Raw genomic sequence first — 17,483 nt, forward strand, 5'->3', positions numbered from 1 at the left:
ATGACTGGTTGTTCCAATTCTTTTCAGTTTTCAATTTTGTATTTTTTTCCTAAAATGCAGGTAATGCACATGGTCTTCACCACTATCTCAACAATAAATTTGATTTTAAAATCCTTCCAACATCTTTGCAGTTTAATGTGTTGGTTATTTCAGTGTTTGGGGTTGGAAGGTGCATTCCTCCAGTCTGAGCACACTATGATTGTTTTGGTGCTGTGGACTTGGAGGCACGAGGGAGTTTCCATTTCCAAATGCTCACACCCAGCAGTCATAGCATCATCCTCCTCTTCTCTATCATCCTCTTCATTGAAAAATGAGACAAATATTTAGGCCCTAATTCCCAATTCCCAGCCCAACTACATATCTGCTTTTCTTCTTTCTTTGTTAATCACACTGAAGATTATTCCACTACTTGTTTCAATTTGTCTTAGAGTTAGCACAGCTTGACTTTTAGAAAGCTATCTTTTAGACCTGCATTACCTAACCTTCAAAATGTATTTTTCTTTGCTAATAATTTTCTCTTCCTGGAATTTCTAAGGTCTCTGCTCATATCTTTTATTTTTTTTCCCCAAGGCTTTTTTGGGAAGATAGGTAATGAGGGTAGAATGAAACAGAGTTTGTTAGTCATCAATACAGAGCTGAAAGTATCCTTGGAATTTCATTTGTCTTGTCAAGATACTTCAGAAAATTTATATCTTTGTCCAAAAAAAATTCAAGGTTTGCCCCACAATTAGTATGAACTTCTTCAGTCTAGTTAATTTGTTAGTAGTTTCTTTAGCCTTTTAAAAAGTTCATCCATCTAAAATGTGCATCACAATCCAGGTTCAGAAACATTTTTATTATCATATTATTTAATATATTCTCATTTTATTTAAATTGAATTGACTCATGGTCATTGAAAGTGAGGTTATTTTGAGCTCTTCCTTTATCAAAAGTGTGTTTAAAATATCTCTGCTATTTGGATTGGTAACTTGTGGTGGAATGTCAGCTGTATATATCTCAAGAAATTCCTAGCCTATGCCATATGAGCACCTATTCTCCAGTCTGTCTGCAGTAGCTTACACAGTACTTGTGTTGAATTTATTAATTAATTAGATTTTGTACAAGTCAGTATGCCATGATATGTTTTGGCTGAAGAACAGGTTCTACAAAGAGAAGTTAACATTAAAGCAGAAAGATGCAGCACTCCTCTGTGACAGCATTAGAAATAAACACTTTCAGTGGCAAGTCCAGCATGTGAGAAAAGTGCTTTTGGATGTGGCCACAGCATCAGACAGCCTGCCTGCATGCAGCTGGCCCCAGGCCCTCCCTGGGCAGGGACCCAGCTGACACACAGCCCTCCTAACACACGTCCTGTGGGACAAAGACACAGAGAGAAAACTCTGGTGGGTTGTGACACAGTTCTCATGTTATTTTAGATACTTTAAAGAGAAAATGAGATAAAAAAAATCCTTAGATCCCAGGCCTTTGGACACGACAGGAGGGGACACAGCAAAAGTGTAACTTTTGACATTCACCTGTGGATTTCCAGCTGCACCACCTCCCATACCTGATTCATCTTAAAGAAGTATTTCACAGGAAGTGACACAGCATAAGTGTAATTTTGACATGCACCTGTGGATTTCCAGCTGCACCACCTCCCATACCTGATTCATCTTAAAGAAGTATTTTTATCTCTGGTTGTATATGATTTCAGTTTACTCACTCTTCATCAGTTAGTCATCTACCTCTGCTACAACTATTAGCATTGTGTTGTCATGTCAATTCCTAAGGAGTTCTTGTCCACATAGTGATTAAGCCTGCATCCTTCAGCAGTTCCCAGCCTCCATATTTTCTCTAGACAATAAATACCTATTGCAAATAACCATGGCTGGAACACCAGAAGTTGTATTCTTTCATGAGGAGTTATTGGGTTCCACCTTGTGGATCACCTGCCACACCTTTATAAAAATCTATTATGTTCTTACATGATTTTTATTCTCCAGCTAATATAGTTGTTGTACTGACTAAATTATTCATAGAACTACATTAATCTCAATGTTTAATTATCATGGCTAATGATCAAAACTTGAAAGATAAATGCTCCCAAGTTGATACAACCCCACACAGAATTTCTGTTTCTATCAAATCAAAGAATTCTCTATCGAAATATGATTCCAACACGAGGTCTAAAACAGGTCCCCTTAGTGTAGTGAAATTTCTCTTACAGTTGACTTAACTGAATTAGATTACACTATCATTGCTATTCTCTTCTACTTATTTACAGTTTAACACATTTCTTCATATAACATTACTTCACTTTCTCAATTGTTTCCATCTTTCTGAACAATTCATGTTCTGCAGTGCTCATCTTTGGATATATCTGTCAGTCATCCCTATTTCTGTTATATCTGCTTCACATCTTGCAACAGCTGATCAAATTATTCCATTTTGCTCCTAAGAATAACTAGCAGTCATCACTCAAAATATCTGCTACCTGTCTACTCAGCCAGTCTTCTCCCCCTGACCATAGCACCCACCTCACTACCACTTTCCACAGTATTATTTTCCTTATCTTTACTGTCCAGTCAGTGAATGTTTGGTCTTCTTTTTCCCTTTTCTTAAAATCAGCATGTGAAATATGCATGTCTGTTTATATATGTATATTCTTATCAGATTTCTTATCAGAATGTCCAGGCCCTAATAAGTCAAATGGCCATAATTGCATAATGTCTTTAATATTATCACAGGAATGCAATACAAGATTCTCCTACTTTTTCTCCCCTTAGCAGTATCTATAAATATTCTTAATCCTGTGGAGAGACTCAGGCTTGTCTACATTACCAAGCAAGATTATGTGAAATAAGAGAATAAGTAGATTAAAGTAGTTACTGCTGAAGACTCTTGCATCCTCATCACATGGGACTTTAGAGTTTTGCCTCAAATCAGAAATAGTTCTGTTTCCTGGACCCAATGCCCCCATTATACATATTGTTTGAAGTTTTTTGAAGGAAGATTAACCTACAAACCTTTGCTCCTTCACTTTTGGGGAGGAGGTTGTTGGGAGCATCACATCAATGTCCTGAAGCAATTCCACAGGGCACCTTCCTCGTCCTACATGAAAGCTCAGGTCACAGAAGTCCAGATAGGATTTTATGACTCCAGCTCTCTAATAACACTGCCTTTGAATCTTAAATTTCTTTACCCTTTTCTCACTGACTGCCTCATACCCAGAAGCAGTCATGTGGTTAGCAGCCATCTATGAGCACCACCAGGAATTTTCAGTCTGCTTATGCACAAACTAACAGGCTGTGTCATCTCCTTGGGGATCCAGCTGGCACCTCTCTGAAGAGCCTTTTCAAAGGTGGACATTGTATGTGGCAGCCTCCAAACAAAGGATCAAGTAAGAAGTCATACATGACATTTGCCTTTTTGTATTGCACCATAACTATTCCAAGGTATTGTGGAAGTTCTCCATAGTTCAAGAGCTTTCTCTTAGGCACAGGGTGGTGAAGCCCACATATTGAGCCAGAATATTAAGCTCCCAACTCAGTGTTGAAGAACTTTTCTAAATGAACTTCTAGACCTCTCCAGAAATACTCTGATTGCAACTATTTTTGTGGATGGAATCAGTAAATGGAGAGAATCATGGCATTTGCTTCAAAATTGCACATTTCCTCCAAACCATGACATAAATATAATCACAGAGGATTATTGTCCCACTCAGAAATGCAGACCACATCACTTAGATCAATCTCAATTGATGGGTGTGTAGACTCTGTCTTCACTCTGAATTGTGTTTGACCCTATGTCTTCAGCCACCTCCACTCAGCATTTCCTTCTTTCCCAGCTACAAGTTCCTGAAGGACTAATCCTAATCACCAACATGGCTGGAAAAAAACTCTGTTCAGCTTAGTGGAGATTTAATGGGTTGCTGTTTTTGTAAATACATTTTTTGGGGGGGAAAAAGGGAACAAAAAACCTCTTGCATTTTGGAACCACAGAGGTTTGAGGACTCTTGCACGTGTGGAACCAGAGATGTTTGAAGACTCCTGCATGTGCGAGCGTGGAAAGAAAATAGATGGTCAGCATAATTCCTATTCCAATTTTTTTTACTCCTTTATCAGGAAACTTGCCATCCTCATACTCTACACGCAAGCAAATTTGGTCTGTTGTCAGAAAAAGAATGAAGATGAGAGAGGAGTCCTGCCAGCAGGAATTTCTCAGCACTAGTTTCCTGCATAGCAGTCAGCTTTTTTTATAAATAGAACCTCATTTCATGCAATGATATAATATTAATCTGTCACTGTATTTGGCACAACCATAGCATAGTGAATTACTTGTTTGCTAATTACCATTTGAGCTCATGCACAGAGCACAGTCTGTGATAATATTAGCTTGGTCAGAGTCACAAGTCTGTCAGTGCCAGCAACAATTCACTGTCTGTTTCCAATCTCTGGAAGTGTTGTATCTGCATCCTTTCATCCCATGAGGTAAAAATCCTGGCTCTCTCTCCTAGTATGAATAATTTGCCCTGTCACTCACAGCCCTAGAGGAAAATCATGTGACAGCTCCTGTTAGCTGTTCACACAAGAAAAAACTGTTTAAGAAGAAAAGCAAATACATGGGGCTTGTTTAAGTGCTTTTATTAATCACTTTTTAAAAGTTTTAAAAGCTCCACCAGACTCCAATACATGGGAGAAAGCACCTGTTTGGGTGGTGAGGAACTGGAAGAGGTTGTCCAGAGAAGTCAGAGATACCAACCCTGGAAATGTTTAAGGCTGGAGTGGATGGGCTCTGAGCAACATGGTGGGTGAACTCAATGGTCTTTAAAGTCTCTTCCAACACAAGCCAGTCACCTTGTTTCACAGGAGAGGAAGAAATGGAGGAAACCCAGGGCCACCTTTACAAAGATAATAATCCTGCTGGGAGCTTTCTCCAGCAGCCAAAGGGAAAACCATGTGGATATGATTACTGTAAGTTTTACAGTTGCCCAAATGGTTCTGAATGGTGTCAGTGACACTAATCAGTCATTTATCAATTCTCCCTGCTGCTTCTCATGAAGGGCCTTGGCTAGCTGCAGAGGTCCTAGGCTGGGCTGTCTGTCAGGAGGGTGGAGCTGATCTGATGTCCCCAGATCTGAAAGAGACATCAGAGGGCTTCATAGAAGGCTGCTTTCAACCAGTAAAGATTTAACTTTTTCTTGAATCCAAGAGTCTGTGGGAACTGATGATTTAAGGGTTTTTATTTAGTCAGTGAACTTTTCAAATCCAAAACTTTCTGAATTCACTAGAACACTATTACTACTTAGAAGTAAAACAGTAATAGCTTTTTTTTTTGTTACATTTCCATTTTGGTAACATTGCCATTACAGACAGTAGAAGTTAGAAAAAGACATGGGAGCAATGTTAGTGTTATAAAATCATCTCTTAGCAGTTTCACTGAAATTTCATAAAATTATTTCCATTTCACAAATTTGTATAAAACTAAAAGTAATTTCCTTTTAGACAGAAGTCTTCTATTCCTCTGTAGCAGAATTCAAATGTAAACATTTCTAGCAATGCAAAGTAGATCCGTAGGTGGATTTCATATCTGTCTTTTCAATCTTGTAGCTGATAAAAGAATCATTACTTGTTTATATTATTGAGCAAGTCTGTGTTCTTAAAGGCATCCAGTGCAAAATATTCCTTCAACAAAAAATGACTCAAGGTTCACTAATCTTACTTATGTTACCCTCTACAGGTAAGGTATGATTGCTGCACCTGAAGATGTTAGCTTAGTCATCTAATAGAAAGCATCTTAACTGTATGGGGAAAAGAGAAAATAATAATAACCCCTCCTTGATATCTGTCTTTATGAAAAGGAATCTAGTCCAGACACCATTTACAGTCCAGACACCATTTACCCATGTGACTTATTACCAAGAGAAGTCCAACTGCAACAAACAGAATGACTCCAGAAATTTAAGTATATCAAAGAATGCAGGAACAGAATTCAGGAAAGATGAGTTAAATGGAAATCTGAAGAACACAGCTGGGAAGCTGTACACTGAATTCCTGAGATAAGAGTCCATTTTTTTAATTACCTGTGTGCAAAAGAACAAAGTTAAATTACTTTTAGGAAGTACTAAGAATGTGTCTGGTGTGCTGTGTAATAAAAAATCGACAGAAATGTTGGTATTTGCTAATTATTCATGCACAATTAGCAGAAAATTCCACTTCTATTGATCATTAACTGGGCATTAAGCTTTCTCATGTTGATGATTAAAAAAATAAACTGGCTTTGGTATTTGCTGTTACATAGTAAATGAAACTTTGTCAACAGTTAGCTGGGTAAATATGGACATTTTCATGAACACAAGAAGTTTGCAGATTTGCTGCATCGTTTCAGTGGAGTTCTTTGCAAGTATGAGGGAAACTCTTAAGTGTGAGGGCAACTCCACTTTCTGGAAGTGTGTGTAACCAGCTCGAGAAAATTAATTATTGTACTCTTTGTCTCTAAGGCCTTTTGAAAGATCTTATGTAATTGTGTAAATGAGTTAAGGCAGACAATGTGTAATTTAGAATTTGTCCAACCTTCATGTTCTGAGTAGATTGGTCATTATCTAATCTCCCATGTTTCTAAGCCCAAGTGTCCTTGAAAGTATTATAAACTCTTTTATTTTCACACAAATTAGCTGTTCAGGAGGAACTCATCAAACACCTTGGGTGCATCTCTTACGCCATGTCAGATGTTTTCTGCAGACATGCTTTCAAGATATTGTCTACAGCAATTTTCTAGCTGTCAAAAGGAAACCACCATTCCTGAACTCTCTTTACACATCCCTCTTCCAGTATTTCATCATATTGATCCAGTGTAAGTCTGTTTTTATTTTGTGGGCATTAGAGGTCTGTAAAATGATAGTGCCTGTGCTTGTCCAGGAAAGGCAAGAAACCTGTGACAATGACAGGAAACCAATCCCACAGTGACAGCAGCTGCTGGTTGCACAAGATACTTGGAGTATAAACTGTCATTTCCAAACAGAGGTCTGACTCAACAAAAACTTCAAAGGCTGAAAGCCACACAATGCATTATTTTCAATTAGCACATTTATCTGAAATTTTGAGCATATTTCATCAATATAATATTAAGACATAAAAGAATGTTTAGGATCCACTGTATTTCATCAACTAAATAGAAGGGCTAACAATGGAAATGTGGCTGTTTCCAAGTCACTACAGGTAATTGAAAGGTATTTCCAAGTCACTAAAAGTAATTGATGAGGTAACTGAAAGCATATGGACTTTCTGATTCTCTTAAATACAATAAAAACTGAAGAATGAACCCATTCAACATAATCATTATTTTTAGAATTTTCTTATGCTACTTTATTTTTGTATGCTATCCTCTCCCGCTGAAGGTGACTCTACCTGGCTTCAGGACAGACACTACCAGAAAAACTTGGAGATTTTTGGTCATAGGTCAGTTTATACAACACCAAGCCTGCTGGCAGCAAATAAGTTCCACCTGTCCCAAAGAATTTGATGTGAGGAGTTAGAAGAGCTCATAGAGAGAGCTTTAAAGTGGATTTGAAGGGGAATGAGAACACAGTCAGGCTTGATAGACATTAGACATAGGAATGAGAGAACTATAGAAACCACCTAGTAACAAAAGAAGCCTTAAGAGAGAGCATCTCAAATCACAAGCAGCCAAAGACATAACCACAGACAGGACTGTGGGGGATCCCTTTCCACCCCTGCTGGGAGACTGACACGATCAAATATTTCCATACAGTGCCTGTACACCAGTGCTTGCAGGATGGAGGACAAGCAGGAGGAACAAGAGATCTGCGTGTAGTCCCAGGGCTTTGCTCTCATTGCAATTACAGTGTGGTGGGACAGCTCCCATGACTGGAATGTCATCATGAAGGGCTGCACAGTGCTCAGGACAGATCTGGCAGGTGCTGGGGTGGAGTTTCCCTCTGTGAGGCAACGCTTGGAATGTATCAAGCTCTTTCTTTGGGTGGATAATGAGAAAGTCGAATGCTTATGATTAGGATAAAAGGGTAGATTAACAGAAATGATAGGTAGTTTTTTTTTTCCTCTATTTTAAACTGATTGTTTGCCTGACTACTTGACAGTAACCCAGTGTTACCTTTGAATATTCAGGTTGTTAACCATTTTCCCTTTTGGTTTTGTATGGTCATTTCATATTGCATTGAAGACATTGGTCCCACAAGGAAAATGTGATTGCACTGATGCAAAACCTGACCAGGCATTCAGGATGTAACAGCTTTTTAAGCAATGTGTGCAATTGATGTTGCATCTTAGGTTTTTATATTAAATACTTAATCACAGCATGTAATTCTGTGACTTTTTTTTTTTAGTAGCCTAGCTTTGGAGTTCAGGATGAAAAAGTCTAATGCTTTAATCATAATTTTGCAGGTTCTCATCAAAATGAAAGCTTGGTCTCATTATCCCATTGTTCTCCTTTTCTCTTTTCTCCAAGCTGCCTGTCTCGTCCTGGGTTGTATGATTTTTCCTGATGGCTGGGATTCAGATGAGGTAAAACGGATGTGTGGTGAAAAGACAGACAAGTACACGCTGGGGGCTTGCTCAGTCCGCTGGGCATACATCCTGGCAATTATCGGAATCTTGGATGCCCTGATCCTCTCATTTCTGGCATTTGTGCTTGGAAACAGACAAGACAGCTTGCTAGCAGAGGAGCTCAAGTTGGAAAACAAAGGTAGGACTGCTTTAGAAACACTATTGTTGGGTGGCCTCAAGGGCAATTGCTTAAAAACAATAATCAGTTTCAATTTCATTTTATGTTATGCTTAAAAGTTGGCATGCTGGCTTACTTCCTGTATTGCTGGGAAAGAATGAATGCAAGGGGCAGAGGAAGTTTTGCATTTCAGCCTCCAAAAATCTAAGAAAGCTCAATTTTGATGTAATTTCTGCCCTATGCATGAATTATCCTTAGCTTTTAGAGCTGTAGATGGGATGTTATTGTGTTACTCCCTTGTACAGTATTTCATTAGCATTTAATTTTCCCTGTCTCTATCTTTTTGTGTACCCCATGCAAGACTTGTTCCCTTGGTCCCTTTAGGATTTTGCAATGTAATATGAATGTCTGTAATATGGCATATGTGTCAGCACAGTGCACAGTAAGGGGGATCTGTGTAATGGGACTGTCCATACAGCAAGGAACTGGTGGGCTAAGGATCAGAGTCTGGAATGAAGAAGAATCCCAGTTCTTCCTTGAACGTGCTGCTTTGAGCTCATGAGTCAGCTCATGGGAATCTAGGATGCTGTAATAACTGAATACTCATGCAATGCTTTGGGGATAAAACTCATTTCTAGATTAAGTACATGAAAATGGCTTGGACCAGTAATTTATCACACATTTGCAGGTATAGAGATGTTTTTTAGTAAGTGTGTGCAAGCCTGGCTTATTTCTGCAGCCCCTTCCCCTTGTGCTCCCCGGCATCCCAGCTGAGTATCTGATGGGATAGATACCACAGAGGGCATGTCCCTGCCTTATCTTTTTAATGGGCCTGTTTTCCCTGAATCTGTCTAATCCCTTCTAAACCTGCTGATACTGTCAGCTTCTCCAGCACTGCACGGCAGCAAGTTCCTGAAGCTCACTTCTGACTGCTAAAGAAGTACTTTCTTTTATCTGTTTCAAATTGATCCCCTGCTAGTTTCACTGACTGTCCCCAAGAGCAGGATTCTGAGTTCAGCTCATCTACCACCTTTGTAATTTTGTGGGCTGCTTCTAATAATAGCAGAGATATCAGGAGCTTTTCACCACTAGATTGCTGTTTGGCAGCCACTGTTATGTGAAAATAGCTGTCTCAGTGCTGGTCCAGAAGAACCATTATCTGTATACCTGACAGCACCAGTACATTGGCCCCTGCTTGCTGGATTGCAGTCAGCGCACTCAGCCAAAGATAAATGGACCTGAAGATTGAATATCACATACAATTCCAGACCTGGATGGAGACTACTGTTACTATCATATTTTCTGGGAAAACCCCTTCGCCAGGATTTTTCTCCTGGGAAGCTGAAAATCCTCAGAGAAAAAGGAAAACAATATTATCTCATTTGGTTCTCTGTGTTTAGCTGCTTGGGAATATGGTTGGAGATTATTTATCTAACAGGGAGTTGTTTCATTAGGTGCTGTGAGTTGTTTTGACTTATTGGCCAATTATGATCAAGTTGTGTCAAGGCTCTGGAGAGAGTCACAAGTTTTTCATTAGTATCTTTTAACCTTCTGTCTGTATCCTTTCTGTATCCTTTCTGCATTCTTCAATATAGTTTAGTTTAATATTCTTTAATATATATATATATATATATATATATATATATATATATATATATATATATATATATATATATATATATATATATATATATATATATATATATATATATATATATATATATATATATATATATATATATATATATATATATATATATATATATATATATATATATATATATATATATATATATATATATATATATATATATATATATATATATATATATATATATATATATATATATATATATATATATATATATATATATATATATATATATATATATATATATATATATATATATATATATATATATATATATATATATATATATATATATATATATATATATATATAAAAAATATAGTGTCTTAAAATAATAAATTAGCCTTCTAAGAACATAGAGTCAGATGCATCATTCCTTCCTTCATTAGGGAACCCCACGAAGACAAGAGCCTACTAATGCTGTGAATTAAGGAAAGTCTGTGTTGCTTGCAATTGCACGTGTTTTGCATGCTTGCAATTGCATCTGTCCTGCAGGTAAACTGAGGGCACCAGCTTCAAGGACTGTCCCTGTGACCCTTCCCTGTAAGGACACTATTCATCTGCATTTAAAATCAAAATACTTATCAGAAGGGCATTCACAGCTATGTCACAAGTGCTTTTGGCATCACCACTATGTCTGATTTGTCTATACCATATAGATCTCATGTACCCAACACTACTTGTATCAAAGAAATGCATCTGTTTTGGCACTCTGTGAGCAAAAAACAGCTTCTGGAGCCTCCTCACCTCTCACATTGCTGGCACAAACCCTTGCCAGAACATTTGGTCCTCAGCATGTCAGAAAAAAATCATTCAGCAGCTCAATTTCCTTGGATTAAACACAGAAACATGCCACACCATTGGCTTCAAAACAAAGCAGAACTCAACAAAAAGGGACCTACCCCACTCCGCCCCTCACAATCAAGCCTAATGATCACCACTTTTTAAACTGTCTTTCAAATTAAGGGAAAAACTTGGCCTCCAAAAAGGACATTCTCTCCCCTCTTGTCACAAAAACCTTCTGCTAAACAACAACAAGGCAAGTCTAAATCTCCCTGAGCCCTCCAGCATTTACCCACCTGCAGTGCTGCCACCAGGCACAGCCTCAGCCCCGAGGAGACCCAGCAGAACACAGCCCTGGCATCAGTCTGTACCCCTGTGCACTGAACATGCACGAGTGCTTTGACACTTACTCCATAAACCACATCCCCTTGCCCCCTTTCAGATTAGGAGACAGTGGAGAACTACTCATCAGTTCCCATGCACAGTATCTATGCATCTCTTGGAAATGGTCAGGATGTGAAAATACTGCTCTGTGCAAATAGCACTTGCATATCTCCCATATTAACAAAAAGACAAGAGTATGGATACAGACAATACTACCCTCAGCTTTCCAAGCTGCTCCTACAATGTGAAGTCAAAGCCCTCAAACCAGTAACCATGAACCAGAACTTGCCGGCTCATGGGTACTTTACACCCTCCTTACTCTCCAGGTTGTTGAAGGCTGGCTCCATACATCTGAGCTGCAGTCACTGCAAAATAAACATGCTTAAACACACAAAGTGAGGGAATATTGTTTCTTGGTGATAAAGCAGCTTTCAGTAAAAGAAAAAGAAAAAGTAGTATTGCACAGAGATTTGCATACCTTTAGCCAGAGAATCCTTTTCCTCAAACAGGAATAGCCTGCCCATGGGATCACTGCTGCAACAGGAAACCTGCAAAAGCTGTATGTGAAGCTGAGTGGCAGGAGCTCACCTGCCCATGGAGGGATGACAGGACACAATGCTCATCAGCTGTCATCCTTCAAAAGGAAAATAGCTCAGGATGCAGTGAACATGCAAACAGCTGCAAAATTGCAAAGCCCTGCTTGTCAGCATGTAGTTTCCATGGCATGCACTCCCAAACATTCAGGCCAGCTTGTTCAAAATTAGATATATTAATATTAATACTGAGACCCAATTTAAGTTTTCCCAGATAGCTACAACATATAAAAGAATTGCCAGCAGTTCTCATAACAATAAACAGTACAAATACAGACAGAACACCACATATACACCTGTATACCCATGTTCTCTATCCAATATAATTATGTAGTCCCTTTTTTGTAAAGTTATATACCTCCAACTCCTCCTGATACATAAAAAGTCAGTGTATGCTCATTTTTATTTCAGTTAAGGTGTACATTACAATAGTAAAAATACTTTCAAAAACAAAAGGCAAGATTTCTGTCAGTCTCTTCCCATTTTCAGACTGGTGCTTCTCTTCATGGTGCTAGTCCCCTCCCTTCCTTCTTTTCTAAAAGTCTAAGAGTCACCCACTTCAGACTCCTGCTGCTTTAGTGTGTGGCTTTTTGGTCAAAGCACTTAAGGTGATTGTGAACTCAGAACAAATTCAGCAAACTCACTGGGGAGGGATCTGTGATAGATTGCTATAGACAGAGGAACTGGGACTGTGTTAAAGGGTTTATACTCTTGCCTCAAAATAAGAATTATTAAGGTACCCTCGTTTTTAAAGGCAAAATCAGACTTTTCTTTAGAGCCCACAGTCACAGGTTCCAGGCTGGCAACTCCTGGACCCCATTTCTAGCTTCAAAACGTGATTCCCTGACATGTCAGCCAAGAACAAAGTTTTGCCACAGCTTTGAAGAGCTCACATGCTCTCTTTGAGCTTCAGCTGGTAAGTGGCTCATCTAGCATAGCACCACTGCAATTAGATCCACTTGTTAATTTCCTTGTTTAATTACAATCTATTTTCCTTCAGTTATCACCTCCACAATGAGCTCCAAGTAGTTCTGAGTAAAACAACAGCAGACAAGTAGCACCAGACATATTTTATCTAAAAATCTGCAACTAGAAGCCAAACTAACAGATTTTTTTATACTTTTCCCTCAAAATTTTCTCCTTTTGATAATAAATTATTAATTCCTGTGATTTCAGCTGAATAAATAATATTGTAAAAGAGAAAATATAAACATGGAGATTTTATTGTGTTTGGCATCAAACAGAATATAATCTCTCCAGAATGAAGGTATTCATAGCACTGCTGTAGGGTCTATGCCCACAGTATGGAGTTTCATCCAAGGAGTATATGAGCAGTCCTTGGACCACAGCCAGAACCTTCCTGTGCAGTGTCTCAGTGTCATGCACTCTATGGCCCAGTGTAAGTGGAATTCTGCCAGCACCAGCCTGAGAATTTTTGGCTCCCCCTCCACAGCAGGCTATGGAATGTTGTTTAGGACACTGATCTTCTGCTCCCCTTGGTTTGAGGGTGTTCACTCCTTAGGTAGAAGGTTTTCAGATTCCAGCCTTTGTCTCTAATGACAAAGTATTTTGGAGGTTTTAACAGAAACTGAGGGGAAGAAATGGGAGAGTGAGATCAGGAGTCAAGGGGTTTTGACACAAACTTAGAAGACACTTTAAGGTCTTCCTTTTGAAAAGGTCTGTTTTGGTCTTATGAGCGGTCTCTAATGACAAAGTATTTTGGAAGTTTTAGTAGAAACTGAGGGAAAGAAATGGGAGAGTGAGATCAGGAGTCAAGGGGTTTTGACACAAACTTAGAAGACACTTTAAGGTCTTCCTTTTGAAAAGGTCTGTTTTAGTTTTATGAGCTTGTGGGAAGCACATGTATATGTGTGTAATAAACTACTTAGATTTTTCTCCTGGCATTCAATGAAACTAAGACGAAAGTTTTGGAGTGGTATTCAGAAAGCAGAGTTTGATTCCTGTTTCTCATACTGGATCTGTAATTTGATTTTTACATTTCTCTGTCTTTTAAATGGGAAGGAATGATATGTGGTTTGTAGTTCGTGATTCAGCAATGAAAGACTAATTAGAAAAAGTAAAAACGGTGAAATTATTATTAAAATATCTATTCCAAGATTAAGGTCTGATAAAAATATTTTGTCAAGGAACTACTTTGCCGATATGCTAAATGATGATACTCTTAAGGGGAGGCAAATGAGACATCAAGACTAAAAGTCAAAAGCTGATTAAAATATCTTATTAAATAAAGGTCAATCTTGCAATAGTACTGATTGATACATCAGCTGATCCAAGAGTTCCTTTCTAGCTCTACTTTCTATAATGAGAAAATAAAATTAGTCCTAAACACATGCATTAATTACTTAACTACAGAAGTTGGAGACCATGAATAAAGAGTCCTAGTTCCCCTCTGATTAATGAAGAAAGAACATAGTGAATTGTTTTCTGTCTCACAAGATGTATCCCACTTGCTGTTACCCTCTGTAAGGACTCTTGTATAATAGCTCAGTTAAAGAAATTCTCGTTCCATTGGATGAGCTCATGATGTTATGGACTTAAAGGATAGGGTCTTACAGGAAAGCTTGCACCAAAAAAACTTAGGCAGCCTCAAAAATGCTTCTTAAATGGTATAGGTAGCTTAATGCATTGAACAGGCTCTGTGCTTAGCTGAGAAATTCTGTAGTGCAGCAGAGGGGCAGGATGCATGGGAATGGGGAAAAAGACCTTAGACAGTGCTGCTACAACCTACAAACAAACCTCCAGCCTGGTCAAGACAAGTCCATAGTGAGCCTGGACAGGTCTGTGTTGTTAACTTAAAAGGAAGCCTATGCCCTGTTGCGAGGAAGACCATGATTACTGAGCTAGAAGGAAGCAAGTCTGACTGTGCCATCACTAGCAGCTGCATTAGAAATGGTGTTTTGAAGCCTGGACAAAAAAAACCCTGAGATATTTCACAGTATAGAAATATAAAAGGGAAGTAGCTGACACATATTTCATTCTAGGTAGGATTAGTGACACACAAAAGTTATGATACTCCACCATCCCTCCTCCTTACTGACAGGAACCATATTTGTAGGAGGAACATCAGAGAATGCTCGTGACTCATCTGCCCTTGCATGAATGTTTTTCAACAAAGTGTTCATGCAGACAAACTAATGAAGGTTTGTGCCAAGAATCTGGACTGTGACTGGGAACAGCTATTGGGGGGACACTTCTGCTGTCCAGTCCAGCCTGCCACTTCCAAGAGCTGTCTGGGCTGTCCTTATGTTTCTACCAGCCCTGATGTCTTGTCATCATACACAGAGGAAGCCTGTAGCACTGAGTTATAATTGTTCCTTCTTGCAGCAAGTTCCAGAGGTTTTCTTGGAAATCTTTATCTTATTTAAGAAGTCATTAGTTTCAATATCACATTCCAGTGTGAACTTGTTGTGATCCTTCTCCAGCAGTTTCCTAATGCCAGAATTATTATCTGCAAGCAATACATCTGAAAATAATTGAAAGTAACCTCCTTCTTTCTGGGCATAGCATCAACAGAAATAAAGGCTGTTGTCAGTAGTCTTAGAATAAAGGAGCTATCCAAAAAATCCAAATGAAAGCAAAGTAAACAGCCCTGTTTCCTAAAATTATATTCAAGGAGACATTCAAATCATAGCTAATGAGATATTTGAGATATCTGGCTCTTCCTGCTTTCTGTTACAGGTACAAATTACTACAGTATAAAATAAAAGTTGACCTGCTTGGTGCTAACAGCGTAGATATTTTCAGCCAGTCCTTACTATATGGCTTTAGTTGGGAACCTTTAAACTGTTCATGTTATTTCTGGACCACTTAGAGTTGATCTGGACTTTCTGTTGAGTCCCTCATCTTCTCCTGAACAACAAGCTTGGTGAACTCCAGTTTTCTGTTCCCACTGACCTCTCCCTGGATGCCTGAGAAGCCTGGCCCTGGGATAGGCCCAGACTAGGGCATACACACATTTTAGTTCCTTGGCTCCAGCATGACCCTACTTAGCCCCAGTTTGCTGCAACTGAAAATAAATACTACAAATACTACAAATACTGCAGTATAAAATAAAAGTTGACTTGCTTGGTGCTAACAGCGTAGATATTTTCAGCCAGTCCTTACTATATGGCTTTAGTTAGGAACCTTTAAACTGTTCATGTTATTTCTGGACCACTTAGAGTTGATCTGGACTTTCTGTTGAGTCCCTCATCTTCTCCTGAACAACAAGCTTGGTGAACTCCAGTTTTCTGTTCCCACTGACCTCTCCCTGGATGCCTGAGAAGCCTGGCCCTGGGATAGGCCCAGACTAGGGCATACACACATTTTAGTTCCTTGGCTCCAGCATGACCCTACTTAGCCCCAGTTTGCTGCAACTGAAAATTAGAGTTGTGCTCTTGACTTCCGAGGTCTCTGTCTGTTGATTTTGATAGGTCTGTACAGTTTTATTTGATAGAATACCAGAAAAAACAGCAGTGGAAGAAGAAACAGAGATGGGATATTAATAAGAAATATTGTACTTAGATTGCTGCAGATATGTCCTGGCTTCATTTGCTAGAAAGATAAACAAATTTTTTTTAAGTGAAATTATAATACAAAGATACTTTAACAAAGTTTTTTTTTCCTATCTCTTATATCTGGAGGTTATTTTTTTCTAACTTATGTTTTTAAAATAAATCAATTATTTTGTTCATATCCCATGGTCCAGGTTATTATGTCTAATCTTTCAGACATTTGGCATGCAAGTGCTCCAGTTGTCAGAAATATTTCTGTGCACCTACTTCAAGACCATTTACCATGAAATGTACTCAGCAAACATGGTAAAACTGAAAATAGATGTTTAGATGCAATCCTGTTTGACTAAATGTATTTACACCACCATGGCACATTTGATTTTACAAACCATTTTCACCCTAGGTTTGTGAATCCAAAAATTTTCAGGATGATAATGAGCTGGCATTAAGGACATCATTGCACACAGTTATTCATCTTAAAATGTTCTTTCATCTCCAAGCACTTGCACCCTTTCAGGTGACAGCATTTGACACAAAACAGACCATTAATCTGGTTCCTATATGCCATTTTCCTCAGTTCCTACTTTCTGATGTTCCCAACTGATTTTCTCCCAATCCCTGCATGCATTGTTCCTCTCGTGCTCGCTGAAAACAAACCTCACTCACTGCTCCTTGTAAGACTTTGTGCCTGATAGAGGCTGAAAGGACCAATGTGGCCATTTCAACCACCCCCAGTATCACACAGGTTGCAGGATGTCCTGAGCCCCCTCCAGTTTATCAGCACTGTGTAAAATGTGGAATCAGAGCTGGATGCTGTTCCAGGAGTGGTTCTGACTCTGCTATGCCCAGAGTTACAGCCCCTCTGCTCCTGCTCAGCCT

General features: G+C 38.7%; 1 protein-coding gene across 3 annotated transcripts in view; it reads left to right on the top strand.

Moving 5' to 3' along the window:
* LHFPL3 (LHFPL tetraspan subfamily member 3) overlaps positions 1-17,483 on the top strand; it is a 235,926-nt gene that overhangs the window by 152,306 nt on the left and 66,137 nt on the right. For all 3 annotated transcript variants that reach the window (XM_039723789.1, XM_039723788.1, XM_039723790.1), the window contains exon 2: positions 8,464-8,700. In XM_039723789.1, coding sequence (XP_039579723.1) covers positions 8,464-8,700 — 237 coding nt within the window. The remainder of the gene's footprint in view (positions 1-8,463; positions 8,701-17,483) is intronic.

Source organism: Passer montanus, unplaced genomic scaffold (genome assembly GCF_014805655.1).
Source record: "Passer montanus isolate IOZ18808 unplaced genomic scaffold, ASM1480565v1 scaffold50, whole genome shotgun sequence".
In the NCBI taxonomy this organism is placed as follows: domain Eukaryota; kingdom Metazoa; phylum Chordata; class Aves; order Passeriformes; family Passeridae; genus Passer; species Passer montanus.